Source organism: Chiloscyllium plagiosum, chromosome 7, assembly GCF_004010195.1.
Source record: "Chiloscyllium plagiosum isolate BGI_BamShark_2017 chromosome 7, ASM401019v2, whole genome shotgun sequence".
NCBI classification, from domain to species: Eukaryota; Metazoa; Chordata; class Chondrichthyes; order Orectolobiformes; family Hemiscylliidae; genus Chiloscyllium; species Chiloscyllium plagiosum.
This window is the reverse complement of record NC_057716.1, coordinates 72,328,479-72,349,641: the sequence shown is the minus strand read 5'-3', so window position 1 is coordinate 72,349,641 and position 21,163 is coordinate 72,328,479. Positions and strand designations below refer to the sequence as shown.

The window sequence follows — 21,163 nt, the reverse complement described above, 5'->3', positions numbered from 1 at the left end:
TAAGTATCACTGGAGGCAGTTCAGGGAACGTTTACTGGTTTAGCTGGAATGGGTGGACTGCCTTTTGAAGATGGGACAGGCTGGAGTTTAAATGAGTAAGAAGCAGCTTGATTGAAAGCTAAAAATCTTGAGTGGTTTTAACAGGACAAACGTCATGAAGATGTTTCTCTTATGGCAGAATCTAGAAAGTGATTGATTAAAAATCAGAAGTCGCTATTTAAATCAGAGACCAAGTGAAATTTATTCTCTCACAGGGTCATGACTATTTGGGACTATTTTCTTGAAACAGTGGAGAAAGTAGAATCCTTCACTATTTTTAAGTTAGAGGTAGGGGCGGCATGGTGGCTCAGTGGTTAGCACTGCTACGTCACAGCGCCAGGGACCTGGGCTCAATTCTATCCTCGGGAAATTGTGTGGAGATTGCACATTCTCCCACTGTCTGCATGGGTTTCCTCAGAGTGCTCCGGTTTCATCCCATAGCACAAAAGATGTGCAGGTTAGGTGAATTGGCCATGCTAAATTGCCCCATAGTTTTCAGGGATGTACAGGCTAGGTGCATTATTCAGGGGAAATGCACAGTAATAGGGTAGGGGAATAGGTCTGGGTGGATTCTATAATTCAGGAGAGATCCTTTTTAAGTCAGGGTTGAAAGTAGGTAGCTGAAAATGTGTTGCTGGAATAGCGCAGCATCCAGGGAACAGGAGAATCGACGTTTCGGGCATAAGCCCTTCTTCAGGAATGTAGGTAAGCAGGAAGGCAGATTTGAGGTAACAATCGGTCATGATTGTGTTGCATGGGGAGAGATTTGGATGGGAGCTGAATGACCTACATTTACCAGTGAGCCTTGAGATAATAGAACCAAATCAAAATAGCATGTGATTATAATCAATGCAATATGGCTGCTACACATGCTCTCACATAACCAGGGATATCACCTATCCATGACAGGGCTGCAGGAAGCGTCTGCAAATGATGTCCCTACATTCCATTCTTCATTAGGGTAATGAGGTAGAGGACATTGGGGCAAAAAGTCTTGAGATGGGGGTGGGGGAGAGGAAGAGAGGGGGGGCACACTGGGTAGCAGCTACAATCCTACCTAACACCAGGGAGTTTGACTTGGAGACAGGTCATTAGAATTATTTTTGGAAATGTCAAGGGAGACTTTTAGTGTTATTCGTGTTCAAATTTTTCATATCCTAATACAGGCAGACAATCCTTTATCTGAAAAGTTTCAAAATCCGAAGTCTTGTGCATGAAGTTTTTTTCTCATTAACAAAGTTGTTTGGCGTGCAGTTAACCCAACTCCACACCCACTCGACCAACATCACTCAAATGTGACGTGGGGGCTTGACCCAGCACTGGCAGACTTCAATTCTGTTTCAGGGCCCGAAGTACTCTCACGTGCACCTGGTGTTCAGTAAGATTTTTCTTAAATTTCACCGTTAAACTGTCACTTATTCAGAAATCCAAAAAAATTCAAGTTCCAAAAACCAGCTGGTCCCAAGGGTTTCAGATAGAGGATTATGTACCTGTACTTGCATTATTTTCCTAGTGCAATACAATTTTGTTTTACTACCAGTGCCAATAGGTATACATAGTAGTCAACAAGTGGGTGTTATTTGTTTGCAGAATTCATTTACCTCTGGATCTTACTTGGGGGCCCGTTGCTGCCAACGTTTCAGTTGTTTTCAAATCAGATACTTGTGGCTCATTTTGTTGAGTAATTCCTGAAGCTTCACTTGTTGAAGCCTGGCTTTGACCTACATGGTTTTCCTGGTTGTCACCTGCTGCTGCTGCTGCTACTACATTCTTTTGTCTATGCATCTAACAAAAAGCAAAGTAAATATATATGAACTCACTATGAGACAAATCCATTGAATCCTCAATGTTAACAGATAAAAAAATCTGAAAAATATTGAAGTCATCCAAAATAGATGAGCTTAGGTACATTTCAAGCAGCAGCTACCAAACAGTGGAATTTGATTGAATAAAGTTTAGTGCCGAGAGATCATGTGAAGAATAGTAGTATTTGGCTCATGTATAAAAATAATGCAGGTGTCACACTTTCCTCTTAAACAATCTTCTTCCTTCCCTATGTCATATGGTCTAACCTCCATTCCTGAAACCTGGACCATAGTATAGATCGATATTTCAGGGCTGTGCTGAGTGCTGCACGACTCGAGGTGTTGTCTTTTCCATGAGGCCAAGTCAGTGCTCTTAGGTAGTCATGAAAGATGCCATGTCACTATTCAAGTAAAAGCAAGGGCATGGCTAGCCAACATTTCTCTCTCAACCTAGATAACATCAGGTTATTTGGCCATTATCTTTCTGCTGCTTGTGATATCCTAATGTGCTGCTGCATTTTTGTAACTTATGATAGTGATTACCTTCCAAGATGACATTCATTGGCTATGAAATGCTCCAGGGAATTCTTAGGTCATGAAAACCACTACATTAAACTAAGTGATGTCTTTCTTTCTTAAAATTAACACAATACACTAGATATAACTAAAATTATACAGAATTACAAATCACGTATGATTAACTTTTCACATATAAGCACTTGATATAATATATTGAAGCTACAAAGTCACAGTGCACATTGTGGTGAGAATAAGGAGCAGACTCTACCCAAAGACAGCCAAGAATTCAGTAGCATAGCTAATTACAAATTATTTAAAAATTCAGACAAGCTTTCAACCAGACATAAAATAATTTTTGAGCTTGTTACAAGATGAAATACTAACATAATTATGCTGTGATGAATTGAGTTCCTAAAATATATAGTAATTAAAGCTGAGTGTATGAATCTTTGTTAAAGTATAGTTTTTAAAGCAACTTCTGAGACTGCGGAACTGCATACCCATTACTGGTTTAAAACAGGAGCAAATAAAAATCTGAGTGCATTCCATTTTATCAGTAATTCAGTTCTTTAAATGACGACACTAGGTTTTGCAAGAAGGAAATTCTGGTTTCCGAACAGTCACACTCTGGTGCTTCATTAGTTTACTAGCTTAGTGATTAAAGAATTATACACAAAGCTCAAGTCCAGACCACATAAAAATGGATAGAATTTCACATTTTTTGAAGGATTTATACAGTTTAAAAACTTCCCAATGTTTCAATTTATAATAGATGAATCACAGGAAGCCAAGGGAATTCCCAAAATGGAACAAAACAAACATTTAATAGCTGTATCTCTATACTTATTAGGAATTAGGTGATGGTCAGTAGTCTCAGTTTGCTAGTATTATTAAATGATTTGGTCAAGTTTCAAGATTCAAACATGAAAAACAAATACAACAATACCAAGAAACGTCATCACTGCATAAAAGGACAATTTCAAATTGCTTACTTCATTAACTTTCTGAATTCGAGAAACTAGTTCCACTGCAGTCACACTTCCAGCAATAACTTCCAATGGGATTCCATTGTCTCCTATAAAAAAGCTTGATGGAATGCACACCACAGGATCTGGATGTTATTAATTTAGGCTATTATACAGAGAATGTGTGATAAGTTGGACAACACGTATTGATCGAGATTTTTTTTGTCAACCGTTCTAGATAACAGTTTCAGAAGCTTCAGTTTTGAAAGATTTGCAAAATTATAGTACTTGCACTAAATTACTTGCAACAAAATGTATCACTGACAAACAGCTGCTGCCGATTTTCATGCCCGATAAAGCAAGCATTTTGTCCACAATGTAAATCCAATTGACCTTACAAAGCAAACAGCTGCATGAAAAGCCAACGTCTGTAGCATAAATCTAAAATCTCTCCGAATGGAATTAATTCCTCTAGTAGTTCTGAATTGTGTGAACAATGCGTCCTTTCCTAACATGAAAGGAACAAACTGATTTAATCATAATCCATCATGAGGAGCATCTAAAAAAAATGGAAAAAATCATTTACATGAATGCGAAAAAAATTCCGTTTTAATTAATTTCATTCCTAATCTTAAAATTCACCTTTTCAATAAAAATTATATTTTTGGGATCTTCTTTCAACATCACGACTGGGTCTTTTTCACTTATCACAAGAACTCAACAATCTACTGACTCGATCTTCTTAATTTCCCAGTTTTAATTCAGTGACATGAAAGTCTTTTCAAGGAATCTCTGGTAAAGGCTCATTAACTTTGCAGTCAGCTATCTTTAGTAAATCAATGTTTGGAATACTTTCCTCTGCCCTTTGCTAAGGCCAGCTGAAAAAGCAGAGTCCAGCTTACACTCACTATAAAGCACTGAAGCTCAAAAACAAAACACAAAAGATACTGCATTCACAAATATCCAATGGCTTTATCATGACTTACTGCATTTTAAAAAAAATTCTAATTAGATCAAAAAGTTCCTTTGAATCCTAAAAGGCAAAGGCTCAAGAATAAACCTTTCACAGAAATCACAAGATTCAAGTTTAGGCTCATTAAATGGATTGAAGTGACCAACAGATGTAATAGTCTGTAGTCAGACAGAAACTATATTCCACAGTTCCTCAAAACACATAATATTTTGTAATTCAAACAAAAATAATTGTGATTTTATAAAAATTAAAAATAAATGAAAACCACACTGCCGGAATGTCTTTTTACAACTGATGTTCAATAGGGTACAGTACGTGTCTATATTGGACCTAGTAAAGAGCACCTCCTGTTTTGAGAGAGAGAGAGGGAGAGAGAGAGAGAGAGAGAGAGGGAGAGAGAGAGAAAACAGGGGTTGGCACTTTGTGGAACTTAATTTTCATCTGTATAGGAATCTCACTATCATTGTTTCAAGGTGATTTCAGTGTGTCAATTTTGTATACAGAGCACTCAGTGAATGCAAACTATCCTTTTCTGTGTTGTAGTTGGCGTCTCCATGTTATCATATGGAGTCCACTCACTGGTATTAACATATTTTTGGACTGCAACTCCAAATGGACATCTTTGAATTACCATACCGTAAAACAAAGACTGCTTTAATGCATAATACAGTTCAAGAACAGCTTCATTAAACAATAAAAGGATACAGATTTGAGAAAACTGCACACATGTTTCACTGTAGGAAAAAGTAACAAATACTTTTATCAACCATTACAACGGCAATTACTTGTGTGAAAACATTAAATAAAAAATCATAAGCAGCATCTGCGACTAAGCAACCTACAATTGAGACACTTGCCTTTTAGCATCTATTTTAATAGCAACAAAGGAGTTTACAGTTGCATCTACTACTTCTTCAGCCTCCCAACTCGCAGCCATCCGTGCTGACTGTTCATCATCCCCTAAAAATAACCAGCATTCAAAATATATTAGTGATGTTCTGTGAAACACATGTAATCTACGTTCATCTTCAAATCACATCAATTATTCTATACTATAATTTTTACAAATTACTTTAGACAATTTGGACATTACTGGCGAGGTCAGCATTCGGTGCCCATCCTTAATTGATGACAAATCACCAACTTGAACCACTGCAATCTATGTGCTAATTATGATGTTATGGAACATCTATTTATGGTGGACTTGAATGGCACATTAGATCAATATTTTGCAGTATTTATGCATTTTTGGAAGATCTGCAACTAAATGCATTTAAAATTAATAAACCTGCAATCTCTTCCAGAAAGTCAGTAAGTAAATTTGAGTGCAATTCATATTTTCTTTTTCATTTGGTCCTCGAGAACTCTTGTGAGGACCATTTCTGGAACTTGAAACATATCAAAGATAAATAAAAAGTGGAGAAACTTTAAAATATACAAAAGTATCTTTAGAAAGTGGATCTAAAACAAAATGCTGGAACATTTGTGGGCGGCACGGTGGCACAGTGGTTAGCACTGCTGCCTCACAGCGCCAGAGACCCGGGTTCAATTCCCGACTCAGGCGACTGACCGTGTGGAGTTTGCACATTCTCCCCGTGTCTGCGTGGGTTTCCTCCGGGTGCTCCGGTTTCCTCCCACAGTCCAAAGATGTGCAGGTCAGGTGAATTGGCCATGCTAAATTGCCCGTAGTGTTAGGTAAGGGGTAAATGTAAATGTAGGGGTTGGGGTATGGGTGGGTTGCGCTTTGGCGGGTCGGTGTGGACTTGTTGGGGCCTGTTTCCACACTGTAATATAATCTAATCTAATCATTTTCAAAGAAAGAAAAATATTTTAAATCCAAATATTTTTCCTTTTGATACAAGTTTTGCCCACGTATTTCTAGAATTTTCTGCTTTGGTTTACTAATATTAAGAGCTACTTTTCCTTATTTGTGCAACAGACTGAAAACAGACACTGAAATCCTGATGTTAAATATGTGCGAACAGCAACATAAACATATATCAGGTATCTTGATGATTCATGAGCAAATGAGGGGCTGCCTTGACACAATGATCAGGCACCAAAAGATTACCATGAACGACTGAACAGCATTTTTATAAAAGCATGCCCCTGCCTTCACCTTTGATGATTTGCATTGCCCATAATGGGTTTCGCACGTGAACAAAATCAGAACTATACAGCCTGGATACAGACCCTTCAGTCCAACTCATCCATGCCGACCAGACAGTAAATTAATCTCACCCCATTTGTCAGCATTTGGCCTTCCTATTCATATACCAGGTAAAAACAATGACTGCAGATGCTGGAAACCAGATTCTGGATTAGTGGTGCTGGAAGAGCACAGCAATTCAGGCTATACCAGTCCAGATGCCTTTTAAAATGCTGTAATTGTACCCAGCCTCACCACTTCCTCTTGCAGCTCATTCCGTACATGCAGCACCCTCTTCATGAAAAGTTGCCAGTCAGGTCCTTTTCAAATCTTTCACCTTAAAACCCCTGCCCTCTAGTTTGGGACTTCCCTACCATGGGAGAAATACCTTGGCTATTCACTTATCCATTTCCCACATGATTTTATAAACCTCTACAAGGTCACCCCTCAGCCTCTGATGCTCCAGGGAAAATAGCCCCAACCTAGTCAGCCTCATCTGTAGCTTAAACTGCAGCAACATCCTTGTAACTTTTTTCTGCACCCTTTCAAGTTTAACATAGCTTTCCTATATGAGGGAGACCAGAATTACATGCAGTAATCCAAAAGTGGCCGAACCAATGTACTGTAAAGCTGTAACATGACATCCCAACTCCTACACTCAACACACTGACCAATAAAGGCAAGCATATGAAACGCCTTCTTCACTATCCTATCTACCTACAACTCCACTTTCAAGGACTTATCAACTTGCACTCCAAAATCTTTGTTCGGCAACACTCTCCAGGACCCTACGATTAAGTGTACAAGTCCTATTGTGATTTGCCTTACAAGTCTTTGGCAAAATAACAAAGCTGACGAAGGAAATACAATGGATATTAAGGAAGTGTTTGATAAAATGGCACTTAAGTATTGTTAACAAAGCTGGGGCACACAAGAGTCACCAGCTTGGATATAAATTGGCTTAACAAAAACACAGCAAGTTACTGAATTCTCTCTTGTTGAAGGTGTTTTCTAAGAAACAGGACATATGATAAATGATTTCGACTCTGGAATAATGAGTAGAATTTCAACATTTTCTAAAGATACCAAGATTGGAGGAGTGACAAAGAATGAAGATGATTCCAATCAACAGCATATATATGTATATATATATATATTGGCAGAACGGCGGCCTGAAGATAAAATGGTGCCAGGGACACGCGGGAAGGAAAAGCGCCGAGGGAGAGCGAGCTGTGTCAACATGTCCTGTCCCCGAGGGTCATGGTCATTGGGAGTTGGATGTGGAGAGGGAGAGATTCCGCTTGGGCCTCCTCCCAGTGAGCCGTTGGTGAGCCGTTACTGTTTATTTAATGTTCGCTCCTTCCTCTCACCCAGCCAGTGGGTGTGTGTTTAAAACTGGAGGATACTGTGAGATGCCGAGCAGCTGGTGAAGGGAGAGGGATGGCTGATCACTGCGACGATGAGGATGGCACTGTTTTATATCAAGCCAGAGCCGCTCCAGACCAGGAGGATCATTGGTGACTGAGCAAAGGAAGAGAACTTGGACAGGCGAAGAGTGGGTGTGTTTGGGATTCTCTTCCTCAAATGATGATCGAAACTAATTCAATTGTTAAATTTAAATCTGAAATAAACATTTTTTAAAAATTAATTCAAGGGCTGTATGAGGGGGTATGCGCTCAAGGCTAGCAAATGCAGTGAGGCCTCAAACCAGCCACCATCTTATCGAGATGCTCAATATGTTCAAGGGGCTGAATGGCCTCCTTTTGTTCCTATGAAACTTAATTACAAATTTAAGAGAACTCTTCAGTAAAATTGAATGGTGATGAATTAATAAGGATGAATAATCTATTGCAAGGCAGGGCTGGTTCTGCTGAAACAGCTGGAATGGGGCTGTGTATTTTTCAGCTTACTGCTGATTGAGTCTCCAATATGGCATCGTACATTGCACATAGAAAAGGACAACACAGGAAGAGACCCTTCGGCCCACCATTTTGTGCTGAACATAACCCCAAGTTAAATGAATACCTTGTGCATGTCCCCTAGTTTTAGACATTTCAATTCTGGGGAAAATATTCCAACTGTCAAGCCTATCTGTGCATCTCATGACTTTATAGACTTCTGTCAAGTCTCTCCTCAGCCTCTGCTGCTCCAGAGAAACCAAGTCAAGCTTTCTGAGACCTTTTTGAGGGAACATCCTGGTGAACCTCTTCTGCACTCTCTCCAAATCTGCCACATCCTTTCTATAACGTGGTGACCAGAACTGAATGCAGAATCTTAAGTATGGCCAAAGAGTCAGGGAGGTGTACAGCATGGAGGAAGATCCTTTGGTCCAGCTCATCCGCGCTGACCAGATGGCCTGACCCGGTCTGGTCCCGCCTGTTGGCGCCCGGCCCGTGTCCCTGCGGGCCTTTCCTATTCATAAACCCATCCAGATGCCTTGTGGCCTCCACCACTTCCTCTGGCGGTCCGTTCCATACATGCACCACCATCTGCCCCTTAGGTTTCTTTTATGTCTTTGCCTTCTCACCCTAAACCTGTGCTCTCCACTTCTGGGCTCCCCCACCCCGGCGAATAGACCTTGCCGATTTGACCTATCCATGTCTCTCACGATTGTATAGGCCTCTGCAAAGTCACCCCTCAGTCTGTCGAACATCTTACTGAAGGCCATATAGATCATGTCCACTGCTCTGCCCTCATCAATCCTCTTTGTTACTTCTTCAAAAAACTCAAATCAAGTTTGTGAGACATGATTTCCCACGCACAAAGTCATGTTGACTATCTGTAGTCAGCCCTTGCCTTTCCAAATACATGTACATCCTATCCCTCAGGGTTCCCTTCAACAAAATGCCTACCTTTGAAGTTAGCCTCACTAGTCTATAGTTCCCTGACTTGTCCTTACTACCTTTCTAAAATAGTGGCACCACGTTAGCCAACCTCCAGACTTCCAGCACCTGTGACTATCAATGATACATATATCTCAGCAAGAGGCTTAGCAATCGCATCATTAGCTCCCCACAGAGTTCTAGGGTACACCTCATCCTAGGGATTTATTCACGTTTATGCATAATCAATGTCTTATAAAGCTGCAACATGACATCCTCACTCTTGTATTCAAATCTTCGACCAATAAAAGTAAGTGTAACTTATCCTTTCTCTACCATCTTATCTACTTGTGTGGCCACTTTGAGTGAAGTATGAACATGACTCCCAAGATCCCTCTGTCCATCAATGAAGTTCAGAGTCCTGCCATTAACTGGATACTTTACCTTAACATTTGATCTCCCACTTACATGGATTAGCTGGATTAAACTCCATGTACCATTTCTCAGCCATTTCTCCACCCACATCTGCAACTGATTACATCATGTTATATCCTGTGAAAACCTTCTACATTATCCACAGCTCCATTGATCTTTGCTGTCTGTAAATTTGCTAACCTACCCATCCACATTTTCATCCAAGTTATTTGCATATGTCAGGAACAGCAGATTCCCAGTACAGAGCCCTGCGGAACACCACTAGTCATGGATCTCCAGCCTGAAAAACACTTTTCCACCACTCCCCTCTGCCTTCAATGAGCAAATTGATTCTGAATCCACATGGCCAAGTCACCGGGGATCCCGTGCATCTTAATCTTCTGCATGTGCCTTTCATGAGGACCTTGTCAAAAGCCTTTCCATGTCGACAACATTCATTGTTCTACCCTCATCGATCACCTTTGTCCTCTGCTCTAAAGATTTAACTAAGTTTGTAAGACATGACCTGCCCTGCACAAAGTCATGCAGACTGTCCCTAATTAGGCCATGCTTTCCCGAGTGTGTATAAATCCTACCCATATGAATTCTTTTCAATAGCTTCCCAACCACCAATGTGAGACTCACTGGTCTATAATTTCCTGAATAATCCCAATTACCCCTCTATTCGCCAGTTCTCTGGGACCTGTCAAGTGGCTTGTGAGTATACAAAGGTCTTGATCCAGGTCCCAGCAATCTCCTCTCCTGACTCTTTCAATAGCCTGTGGTACATACAATCGGACCCTGGAGACTTAACCACTTTAATACACTTCAAGAGACCCAACACCACTTCTTTCTTTATCTCAAAATGCCCTTGCATAATAGCACACTCCACATGAATCTCCTTATCCTCCATAACCTTCTCCTGTGTGAATACTGACACAAAGTACTCAGTTCAGGTCTCACCCACATCCTCTGCCTCCAAGCACAAATTCCCTCCTTTATTCATGAGTGGTCTTACCTCCTCCCTACTTATCTTTTGTTTTTGATATGTGTATAGACCACTTTATGATCCTCTTTAAGCCTAAATGCCAAGGTCATTTCATGGCACCTGCTTGAGTACTTTAGTGTTTTCTTTATATTAGTCATGGGCCCTGTCTGACTATAGCTTCCGGAACCTTACATATGCTGATTTTGTTTTTTTTTGGTCAAATTAACAACCTCCCTCGTTATCCAAGCATCCTTGAACTTGCCAACCTTGTCCTTCCTGCTTCCTGGAACATGTTCTTAAATTCTCATCGGCAGGTCTTTAACCAGTTCCCCCATGTCAAATGTGGACTTGCCTGATAAAAGACCCTCCCAATTAACATTCCCTAGTTCCTGCCTAATACTGATCAAATTTGCTTGGCCCTGATTTAATACCTTCCCACAAGGTCCTGATTATCCTTATTCATATTTCAAGATTTACAAGGATGCTGCAAGTTGCAGGATTTGAGATTTAAGGAGAGGTTGAATAGACAAGGGCCGTTTTTCTTGAAGCATCAAAGACTGAGGGGTGATCGTATGGAGGTTTGTAGAACCGTGAGGGGCATGGATTGGGTAGATGGATGGGGTGTCTTCCCTGGGGTGGGGGAGTCCAGAACTAGCAGGCGTGGGTTTCAGGTGAGACCTAAGGGGCAACTGTTTCACGTAAAGAGTGGTGTGTGCCTGGTGTGGGCTGCCGAGGGAAGTGCTGGAGGCTAGTATGATTGCACCCTTTAAAATCTGGATGGGTATATGAGTGGGAGGGGTTTGGGGGGTATGTGGGCCGGGTGCTTGCAGGTGGGGCCGGATTGAGTTGGGGTGTCTGGTCGGTGTGGACGAGTTGGACCAGGGAATCTGTTTCCGTGCTGTATATCTCTGACTCCATGACTCTAAGTCGTGATCATTGTTTACAAAATGGTCTTTTTGCACATGAATATGCAATGAATGGAAGGATGTCAAAGGCAGGCAAAAGGAATTAGTTTAATTTGGTGTCAGGTTTGGCACATGAATGACTGAGATGTGCAGATATAGGGATGGTGTTGCAATGATATCCAAGTCGAACTGAATGCTCTCTCACACAAACATGCACACACCCCGTTAGTAACCCTTTGCTGGTCTTTCTCTGTATCATACACATACTCTCACACATAAATCTTGAATAATCTTCTGTCCGCTGAGCACACACACTCCCCACTGACCTTTCATAATCCATCCACCTTCTCTCCAACACCCTCGTGATCCCTCTGTTCATTCTGCATATTTGAGGGAGGGGTTATGTTCATGTTGCTCACTCTGTTTTGATCTGTCCTTCCAGTGGAGTTCAATTTCATTTCTCTGTCGGTCTGTCTGTCTCTCTCTCAGCCTATTGCTGAGATAACCACATCTACATTCAATAGCATTGGGTGATTGTATAATTTGCTGTTGACCCAATGGCTTACAGATCAATAACCAACAGAAAATTGATCAAGATCATACCCATTTTATTAAAACAATTTGTCAGAGCAAATCAGTTAGTATGTATGTGAATGTTACTAAGAGTCAAAAAAACCTGCAGATGCTGGAATTCAAGATGGACAAGCAGAAGACTGGAGGAGCGCAGCGGGCCAGGCGGCATCTGCTGGTGGAGAGGTCAGTGTTTCCCATATGGCCCTCCTTCGGGCCTGGGGGGGAACTGGAAAAAGGGGGGATGGGGGTGGTGTTGGGGTGGAGGGCTTTGGGTGGTGAGATCGGTGGGGTGGTGATAGGTGAACACATGAAGAGGGTACGGCTGGTTGGTCGATGGGAGGATTGAACCTGGTTGGAAGTAAGGGTCCGTCAGGGGAATGGAAAAGAAGTCAGGGGACGAGAAGGGAGGCTATTTGAAATTGAAAAACTCAATGTTGAGACCTCCAAAGTTTGCCCAAGTGAAAGATGAGGTATTGTTCCTCCAATCTGTGGTCTGATTCACTGTGGATATGCAGAGGGATTTTGGAGTCCATTTACATAGATCCTTGAAAGTTGCCACCCAGGTGGATGTTAAGAAGGCATACGGTGTGTTAGGTTTCATGCGTAGAGGGATTGAGTTCCGGAGCCGCAATATCATGCTGCAACTATACAAAACACTGGTGTGGCCACACTTGGAATATTGTGTATAAGTTCTGGTCGCCATATTTCAGGAAGGATGTGGAAGCATTGGAAAAGGTGCAGAGGAGATTTACCAGGACGTTGCCTGGTCCGGAGGGAAGGTCTTATGAGGAAAAACTGAGACTTGAACCTGTTCTCATTGGCAAGAAGGCGGCTAAGAGGGGATTTGATAGAGACATACAAGATGATCAGAGGATTAGATAGGGTAGACAGTGAAAGTCTTTTTTCCTAGGATGATGACGTCAGTGTGTACGAGGAGTCATAACTAAAAATTGAGTGGTGATAGATTTGAGAGATATCAGAGCAGGTTCTTTACACAGAGAGTGGTAAGGGCATGGAATGCCTTGCCAGTTAATGTAGTCAACTCAGCCACATTAGGGAGATTTAAACAATCCTTATATAAGCACATGGATGATTTTGGGATAGTGTAGGGGGATGAGCTGAGAATAGTTGACAGGTCGGTGCAACATTGAGGGCCTGTTCTGCGCTGTACTGTTCTATGTTAACGGCCAAACAAGTGGCAAATAGAGGACAGAAGTGTGAAGCATTTTAGCTGAAAGTATTGGGAATGCAATATCTCATGCACAGTTCTAAAGTGTGTGGGGGGCAGGGAGACCTTTGGAGTGCATGTGCATCGATCCTTGAAGATGGTAGGGCACGCAGTGTGGCTAGTACATTGTACTTCATACAAAACCAGGTAAGTAATTCTGAACATTCATACAGTTCTGGTGAGGTCACATATGGAGTACTCTCTCCCTTTCTGGTCAGCACACTTTCGCAAGGATATGAAAACATACAAAGGAGGAGCATTTTTACACAGCAAATGAACTGAAACAAACATCTCCGACCTCAAGGGTAATCATCTCTGGATTACTCCTGGTGCCACATGGCAGTGAGAGTACAAATCGGAAGATAAGGTGTTCGAATGTGTGCCTGAGAAGTTGGTGCAGGGGGCAGAGATTAAAATGTTTGAATCACTGAGATCTCTTCTCGGGCATAGGTATGCTGTACAAGAGGTGCAAGTTGAATTGGAAGGCAACCGATATCCTGGAGGGGAGATTTGTTAGAGCTATTTGGGCGGGGCGGAGGGGTGGCGTGGGGTTTAAACTAATCTGGCACAGGGGTAGGACCCTAAACAACAGTGAGACAAAAGTAAAAGACACCAAGTTTAAGAGACAAGGCAAGCAAGATCACGAGAGAAGGAACAAATGAAGCTTGATGAGTTAAACTGTAGTTATTTCAATGTAAGAGACAGGACAGGCAAGGCAGATGAACTCAAGGCATGGATGGGAACATGGGACTGCCATAACATAGATATTTCCGAAACATGGCTGACGAAGCATCAAGGGGAGGTGAGAGAGGAGGAGGAGTGGTGCTTTTGATTTGGGCAAACATCACAACAATATTTAGAGATTATATTCCTTGGAATTGTCCAGTGAACCTGTAGAGGTGGAAATGAGTAATAAGAAGGGGTGATCACTTTGATGGGATTGTACTCTCAGCTCCCCAGTAGTCAGGAGATTGAGGAACAAACATGAAGGGAAATTGCAGAGAGCTGTAAAAATAGTAGAGTTGTAATATTAGGGCATTTTAACTTTCCAAACATAGACTGGCACTGCAATGGTGTTAAGGGCTTGCATGGAGAGGAATTTGCTAAGTGTTTTGGAACTTTTAGAGGTTTATAAAATCATGAGGGACATGCATAGGTGAAGGGGAAAGTTTTTAAAGGGACCTAAGGGTCAACTCTTTCATGTGTATGGAATGAGCTGCCACTGGAAGTGGTGTAGGCTGGCACAATTACAACATTAAAAAAGCATTTCGATGGGTATTTTAATAGGAAGCATTTAGAGAGATATGGGCCAAATGCTGGCAACTATGACAAGAATTATATATAGGATATCTGGCTGGCATGGATGAATTGGACCAAAGGGTCTATTCCAATGCTGTATATCTCTAGGACTCAGTTTTCTTGGAAACAATCAATATGTAGATGGGCCTATTAGAGAAGGGGCAAAACTCTACCTCCTCGAGGGGAAAAAAAAGGCAGGATGAGTGACTGACATGTTCGTGTGGAGCACTTTGGGGCCAGTGAGCATAATTCTCTTAGTTTTAAAATAGTTATGGAAGAAATTATATCAAAGAACATAGAAAGTTACGGCACACAAACAGACCCTTTGGCCCTCCAAGCCTGCACAAATCCATATCCTCCATCTAAACCTGTTGCTTATTATCTATGAGAATCCGTATCCCTCTGCTCCCTGCCCATTCATGTATCTGTCCAGATATATCTTAAATGACACTATCCTGCCCGCCTCTACCACCTCCACTGGCAATACATTCCAGGCACCCATCACCCTCTCCGTAAAGAACTTTCCACACATATTTTCCATAAAGTTTTTTCCCTCTCACATTGAACTCGTGACCCCTACTAATTGAGTCTCCTACTCTGGGAATAAGCTTCTTGCTATCCTCCCTGTCTATACCTCTCATGATTCAGATCCTCATTCAGGTCCCCCCTCAATCTCTGTCTTTCTCATGAAATTAATCCTAAACTACTCAAGCTGTCTTCATAGCAAGCATCCTCCATACCAGGCAACATCCTGGCAAACCTCCTCTGCACCCTGTCCAAAGGATCCACATCCTTTTGGTAATGTAGTGACCAGAACTGTATGCAATGTGCCAAAAGTGGCTGAACTAAAGATCAATACAACTGTAACATGACCTGCCAATTCTTGCACTTGTTACGACATGGGCTAAACACCCCCTGCGAATTTAAACCAGTAACACAGAAAAAATTTACCGAGTGTGGTAATCTGTTAAAATTCGAGAGGCCAAGAACTATCCTAAAGGTCACTATTTAAAGTTAAAATTGACAGCTTTATTTTTTTAAAGTCTAACATAAAAATTAACTAACACCTATTTACAATTCCTTCCTCTAATCTAACTTTGACTTTTCCTCTTCAATACTGGTCCAATAAAACCCCCTATTAAGATTTACATAAAAATTTAAATTTGAAAACCAGCCAGCTGATTGATCTCATGGTATCTTCCTCTGTGGATTTGCTCTCCAGATCAGTGTCAATGTTTTCTCTGGGCAAACTCCTTCTCTGGACAGGTCCCTCTCAGTTTTGACTAGCAGCCTACAACTGTTGGTCTTTTTGCAGTTCTCCCTCAACTGTTTGATTTCTTTAATATTTATACCCCAAAGCATCAGACCGTTTCATTGTTTTAATATTGTCAAAATACCAAATTTAAACTTGATTGGATTTCAGTATCTTGGGTATACTTTAAACTGATTGGTAGAATTTGAATTTGTTTTTGTCTCATAGCAATCCAGGTACTGCTAGCTGCTGGGCCAATGTTATATGTTAAATTCTCCAGCACTGTATGCTTGCTAAGTCCTTCACTCTCAAGGTACAGTACCCCTCTCCACCTTCATTACATACTCAATACCCCGTCCGACGAAGGATAGCATGCCTTCTATCCTTCTGCATCGCCACCTTCAGGGTACAATGGACCTGAAAACCCAGATCTCTCTGTACATCAATTTTCTCCAGGGCTTTTCCATTTACCATTGTTGCCCCATTTCTGTATCATTTGAAGCAAACCCTCAGAGACACGGTATGGCTCTACCTTCTTCTTTATTCTGAGCCCTGGAGAGAGAACGATCACCGCGTACACAAAGGCATGAATCCTCAGTCTTCTCTTGAACAGCAGATTCTTAAGGAATTGTACAAATCACTTACAGTGTACAGCATCCAAAAAAGGTAACATCTATATTGATTGGGTGACCGTTACAATCTGCAAGCATCAATAGTAAAGATTAAGCCATCTGGCATTACACAATAGATGTTCTTCACCTTGTTAAACTACTACCTTTACCTCTAGCATCTCAGTGTTTACTGCAAGTTCTTATCTGGTCAAAGTCATGTTAGCTGAGCCTTTGTCAAGCAACCCTAAATTAACTCTTTCCCTATCTGCTCATCCCTTACACACTTTCTCACCGTTTAGTTTGCTCTTGAATTGGATCTTCCAAAATGCATCATCTTGCATTTGCCCGGATTGAATCCCATCTGCCTTTCTCCGAACTGTCCAATCTATCTATATATGCTACTCCACCAATCTTAGTGTCACGTGTAAACTTGCTAATCAGACCAACTATACCTTCCTCCAGATTATTTAAGTATATCACAAACAACAGTGGTCCCTATGTTCCCTGTGGAACACCATCAGTCACAGTTCTCCATTTTGACAAACTCCCTTCCACTACTACTCTGTCTCCTGCTGCTTAGCTAGTTCTCTATCCATCTAACTAGTACACCCTGGACCCTATGCGACTTCAGTTTCTCCATCAGCCTATCTTGGGGAACCTAATCAAACGCCTTATTGAAGTCCATGTATTAATATCTACAGCCCTTCCCTCATCAATCAACTTAGTCACTTCCTCAAAGAATTCTATTAAGACATGACCTTCCCTGCTCAAATCCATGAGGTCCACTGAAGATGTTACCTAGTAAGGTAATGAAATGTCTGGAAATGAACCTTTCAGCTCAGCGAGCAAACCTACATCCAAAACTGGCTAATGTTGTGCTATTACTTAAGACAGGAAAAGCCAGGGAACTATAGACCAGGGAGCCTGACCTAAGTTGTTGGAGGGGATTCTGAGAGACAGGATTTACACACATTTGGAAAGGAAGGAATGATTAGGGACAGTTACCATGGATGTATATGGAAGAAACTGTGTTTAACAAATTTGATTAAATTTTTGAAGAAATTACCAAGAAGATTGATGAAGGCAGAGCAGTGGACATTGTCTACATGGACTTTAGCAAAGCCTTCAAAAAGATTCCACATGGTAGACTGGTTAGTAAGGTGAAATTCACAGAATCCAGGGACACCTAGTCAAATGGAAGTAAACTCGGCTTGATGATAGGAGACAGCAGGTGGTGGTTGAAGGTTGTTGTTCAGACAGGAGGCATGTGAGCAGTGGTGTGCCACAAGGATCCTGTTGTCTGTCATTTCTGTAAACGATTTGGATGAGAATATAGGAGACAAGAAAAGTTAGTTCGCGGGTGACACCAAAGAAGGTGATCTAAGAGTACAATGGAATCTTAATCAACTGGGCCAGTGGACTAAGAAATAGCAGATGGAGTTTAATGCAGGTAAGTTTGAGGTGTTGCATTTTGATAACACAAACCAGGGCAGGATGTACACAGTTAATGATAGCGCCCTTGGGGAGTGTTGTTGAAACAGGACGATCCAGGGGTACAGGTACAAATGGTGTCACAGAGAGACAGCGTGAAAAAGATATTTGGCACGAGTGCTTCCATCGATCAGAATACTGAGCACAGGAGTTGGGATGTCTTGCTATGGCTGTACAAGACATTGGTAAGATCACAACTGGAGCACTGCATACAATCATGATCGCACTGCTGTAAGAATGACATTATTAAACTGGAAAAGGTGCAAAAAAGATTTACAAAGATATTACTGAGGCTGGATAGGCTGAGACATTTTTGCCACCCTCTCCTCCCCCAGGAGAGAGTACTTTATAGAGATTTATGAAATAATAAGGGGTGTAGATAAGATGCATAGCCAAGGTCTTTTCCCTAGGGTAAGGGTGTCAAAATCTAGAGAACATAGGTTTACGGTGAGAGGGGAAAGATTTAAAGAGGACCTGAACTGCAACTTTTCACTGAGGGTGGTGTGTGTATGGAACAAGTACCAGAGGAAGTGGAGAAGGCGGTATGATTACAACATTTAAAAAGACATTTGGACAGGTACATGGATAGGAAAGGTTTAGAGGGATGCGGGCCAAATGCAAGCAAATGGAATTAGTTCAGTTTAGTAAATCTAGTCAGCATGGACAAGTTGTGCCAAAGAGTCTCTTTCTGTGCTATATAACTCCTATGAGGATGGTGAAGTGGAGACAATAAATAATTCCAAAATGAAACTGGATGGATGCTTGAAAGAAATAACATGCAAGGCTTTGGAGAAGAAATGGGAGAATGGGTACAGATTGCTTTGTGGAAAGTTGACATAAGCTGGGTGGGCTGAACGACTGCATGGCAAATAAGTTACAAATGTTTAGAAATACACAAATCAGAAGGAAATAAAGTAATGAACCAGCAACAAAAGATTATGGTTTCACATTGGAGACAACAGATGGGAGGTTTGAAGGCAGCAGAAGAATCAAATCACGAGTTAAGTTTATTTTGACAGTACTACCATTTCTGAAGCCAAAATTTCTAAACCATTTGACAAATGACAATTTTAGCAGAGTATTATTGTATATAGCCAAGACTTGAAAGTTAATATGTACCTATTGTGCTAACTTTCATGTATCTGCTGTACCAACTTTCATAATAATATTATCTACCTAAGTTTTCTATCTCAAAGGAAATGTTAAATAAAATAAAACTTGTGTTACAATCCATTGCTTAATCTCCAATGCAAAAATGAAATTCTTCCTTTGTTCAAGCTATTGGCAGGTATGTTTAAATTGTTAGACTGGTTGATTAATGACAAATAAATTGAGCAAGTTAAATAGAACACAATTTTTAATCATAAACATTCAATGCTCAAATGTATGGATACTTTTGACACCAGATGTGGGCAGAATAATCTTCCAAATAATTGATTCCTATGCACACTTGAGTCTAAAAACTTTTCAGAGTTTGAGACACACAAGTCCCATATCTAGACTTGAAATACAAACCTTAAAAATTATTAACTCACTGTAGACTGAGAAATCACTAGGCAAAATTATTAAGGGGGGGGGTGCAAATATATTTACAATCAATCATGAAGCAACAAGGTATTCATTTGCACACTGCGCAATACAATTTAAAAGGAAACATCTTTACAGAATCCCTTTGCTGTGGGTACTGTCCATTACCCTTTGTTGACTACCAAAAAAATCACATCAGGATAGGCTTCAAAGGCCATGGGATGCATCAAACATGATAAACCAAACAAAGCAAAACCAAAGTGGAAAATGACACAGAAGTACAAACTAGGGCTACAACACAGACAAGTAATATAGATGTTTTTAATTATTTTACTCTAATTATTTGTCAGCCATCTTGAATTTTCATTTCCCCTCCAATCCTACAGACTATTTCATGTTGATGTATAGTCCCCAAGACATCAGCATCCTTCTGGTATTTTACTCAAGTAGCAATGTTTCAAACATCAGCCCTTCATACCAGTGCTGGCGCCAATTTCATGACAATGGTATTCACAACTGAGTCAAATTTGGTCTTCATTTGACATCGATAGTGCTCACTCAAAAGCAACTGGCTTTTTCTCAACGCAACCCCATCGCCTTTTAACCCTTGATCCTTTTTCATACAATAAATTAAACCCCATCCGATATTCCCATCATTGCCTTGCTGAAATCTGGTACATCTATCTCAGCAACAGGACTTAATTCCTAGGTTTAGGGTAAATTGCTGGGAGATCAACTTACAAGCAGTGCTAAAATCAATGTTCTTGATATATAGGTTCAGGGATAAACAGGATAGTGGTCTGGCCCAATAAGTTTTGAGAATCACATTTACAAGGAGACATCATAATCACACAAAATAAAATTTGATATGCTGAATGGGGTGCACAGACCACAGGACCACTGCACTTATTGTCTGTGCACCACACAGCCCTTCACATCCATCCAAGCTCTTTCTCGGAAGTTTACCAAACTCGGCCGTTCAAATCCTGCCTCGCCTCTCCGTGCTTTGGGATATCTGTCACGCAACACCATTATAATAATAAAGAACAATCTGCCTCGCAAAACGCCGATAATAATTCCGAGAGAGGGTGCCGTCTAAACATACAGCCAGGCCTCGTACTCAACTTAACCAGCCAGCCGGTTGCTGCAGAGGAGGCTACACAGTCATAATCAGAATACAAAAAATGTAAACGGCCTGCACAGAGCTGACGTGTCCGGCCTATCCAAGGGCACGGTGAAGCCGAAGCGACAAGGCTCCAAGGCGGCTAGGCCACGTCCATCTCCTCCCTCCCCTCCGTACCTCGAATAAAAACAATAAAAACCGCGTTCTGTTGCTTGGCGAAGGCAATGGCGTCGGGAATGCTGCCGTTGAACCAGTGCATGGTGGTCGCCCGTCTCTCTCTCTGCCGAACCGTCCCAGCCCAGTCCAGCTCCGCTCAGATTCTCCTCTCCCTTACCCTCCCCCAGCGCCGGCCCCAAAGCCTCCGCCGGTCCCGTTCACAACGGCGATGACGCAGCACCCACCTTGCACCAGTCACACTCGCCCCAGCGCCGTCAATCACCAGCTCCTCCCGCCCCCCCACCCATAGAGCCGTCAATCACC

The 21,163-nt window shown here is 41.5% G+C and overlaps 1 protein-coding gene across 1 annotated transcript in view; it reads right to left on the bottom strand.

Annotated features, from left to right (window-relative positions):
* Positions 1 to 21,053, bottom strand: part of ubxn4 (UBX domain protein 4) — a 58,913-nt gene extending 37,860 nt beyond the window's left edge. The window contains exons 1-5 of the mRNA XM_043694032.1: positions 20,861 to 21,053; positions 5,159 to 5,261; positions 5,007 to 5,035; positions 3,356 to 3,474; positions 1,641 to 1,824 (exon numbers count right to left, since the gene is read on the bottom strand). Of these exons, the coding sequence (XP_043549967.1) occupies positions 1,641 to 1,824; positions 3,356 to 3,474; positions 5,007 to 5,035; positions 5,159 to 5,261; positions 20,861 to 20,942 (517 nt within the window). The 5' untranslated portion in view covers positions 20,943 to 21,053. The remainder of the gene's footprint in view (positions 1 to 1,640; positions 1,825 to 3,355; positions 3,475 to 5,006; positions 5,036 to 5,158; positions 5,262 to 20,860) is intronic.
* Positions 21,054 to 21,163: the final 110 nt, after the last annotated feature.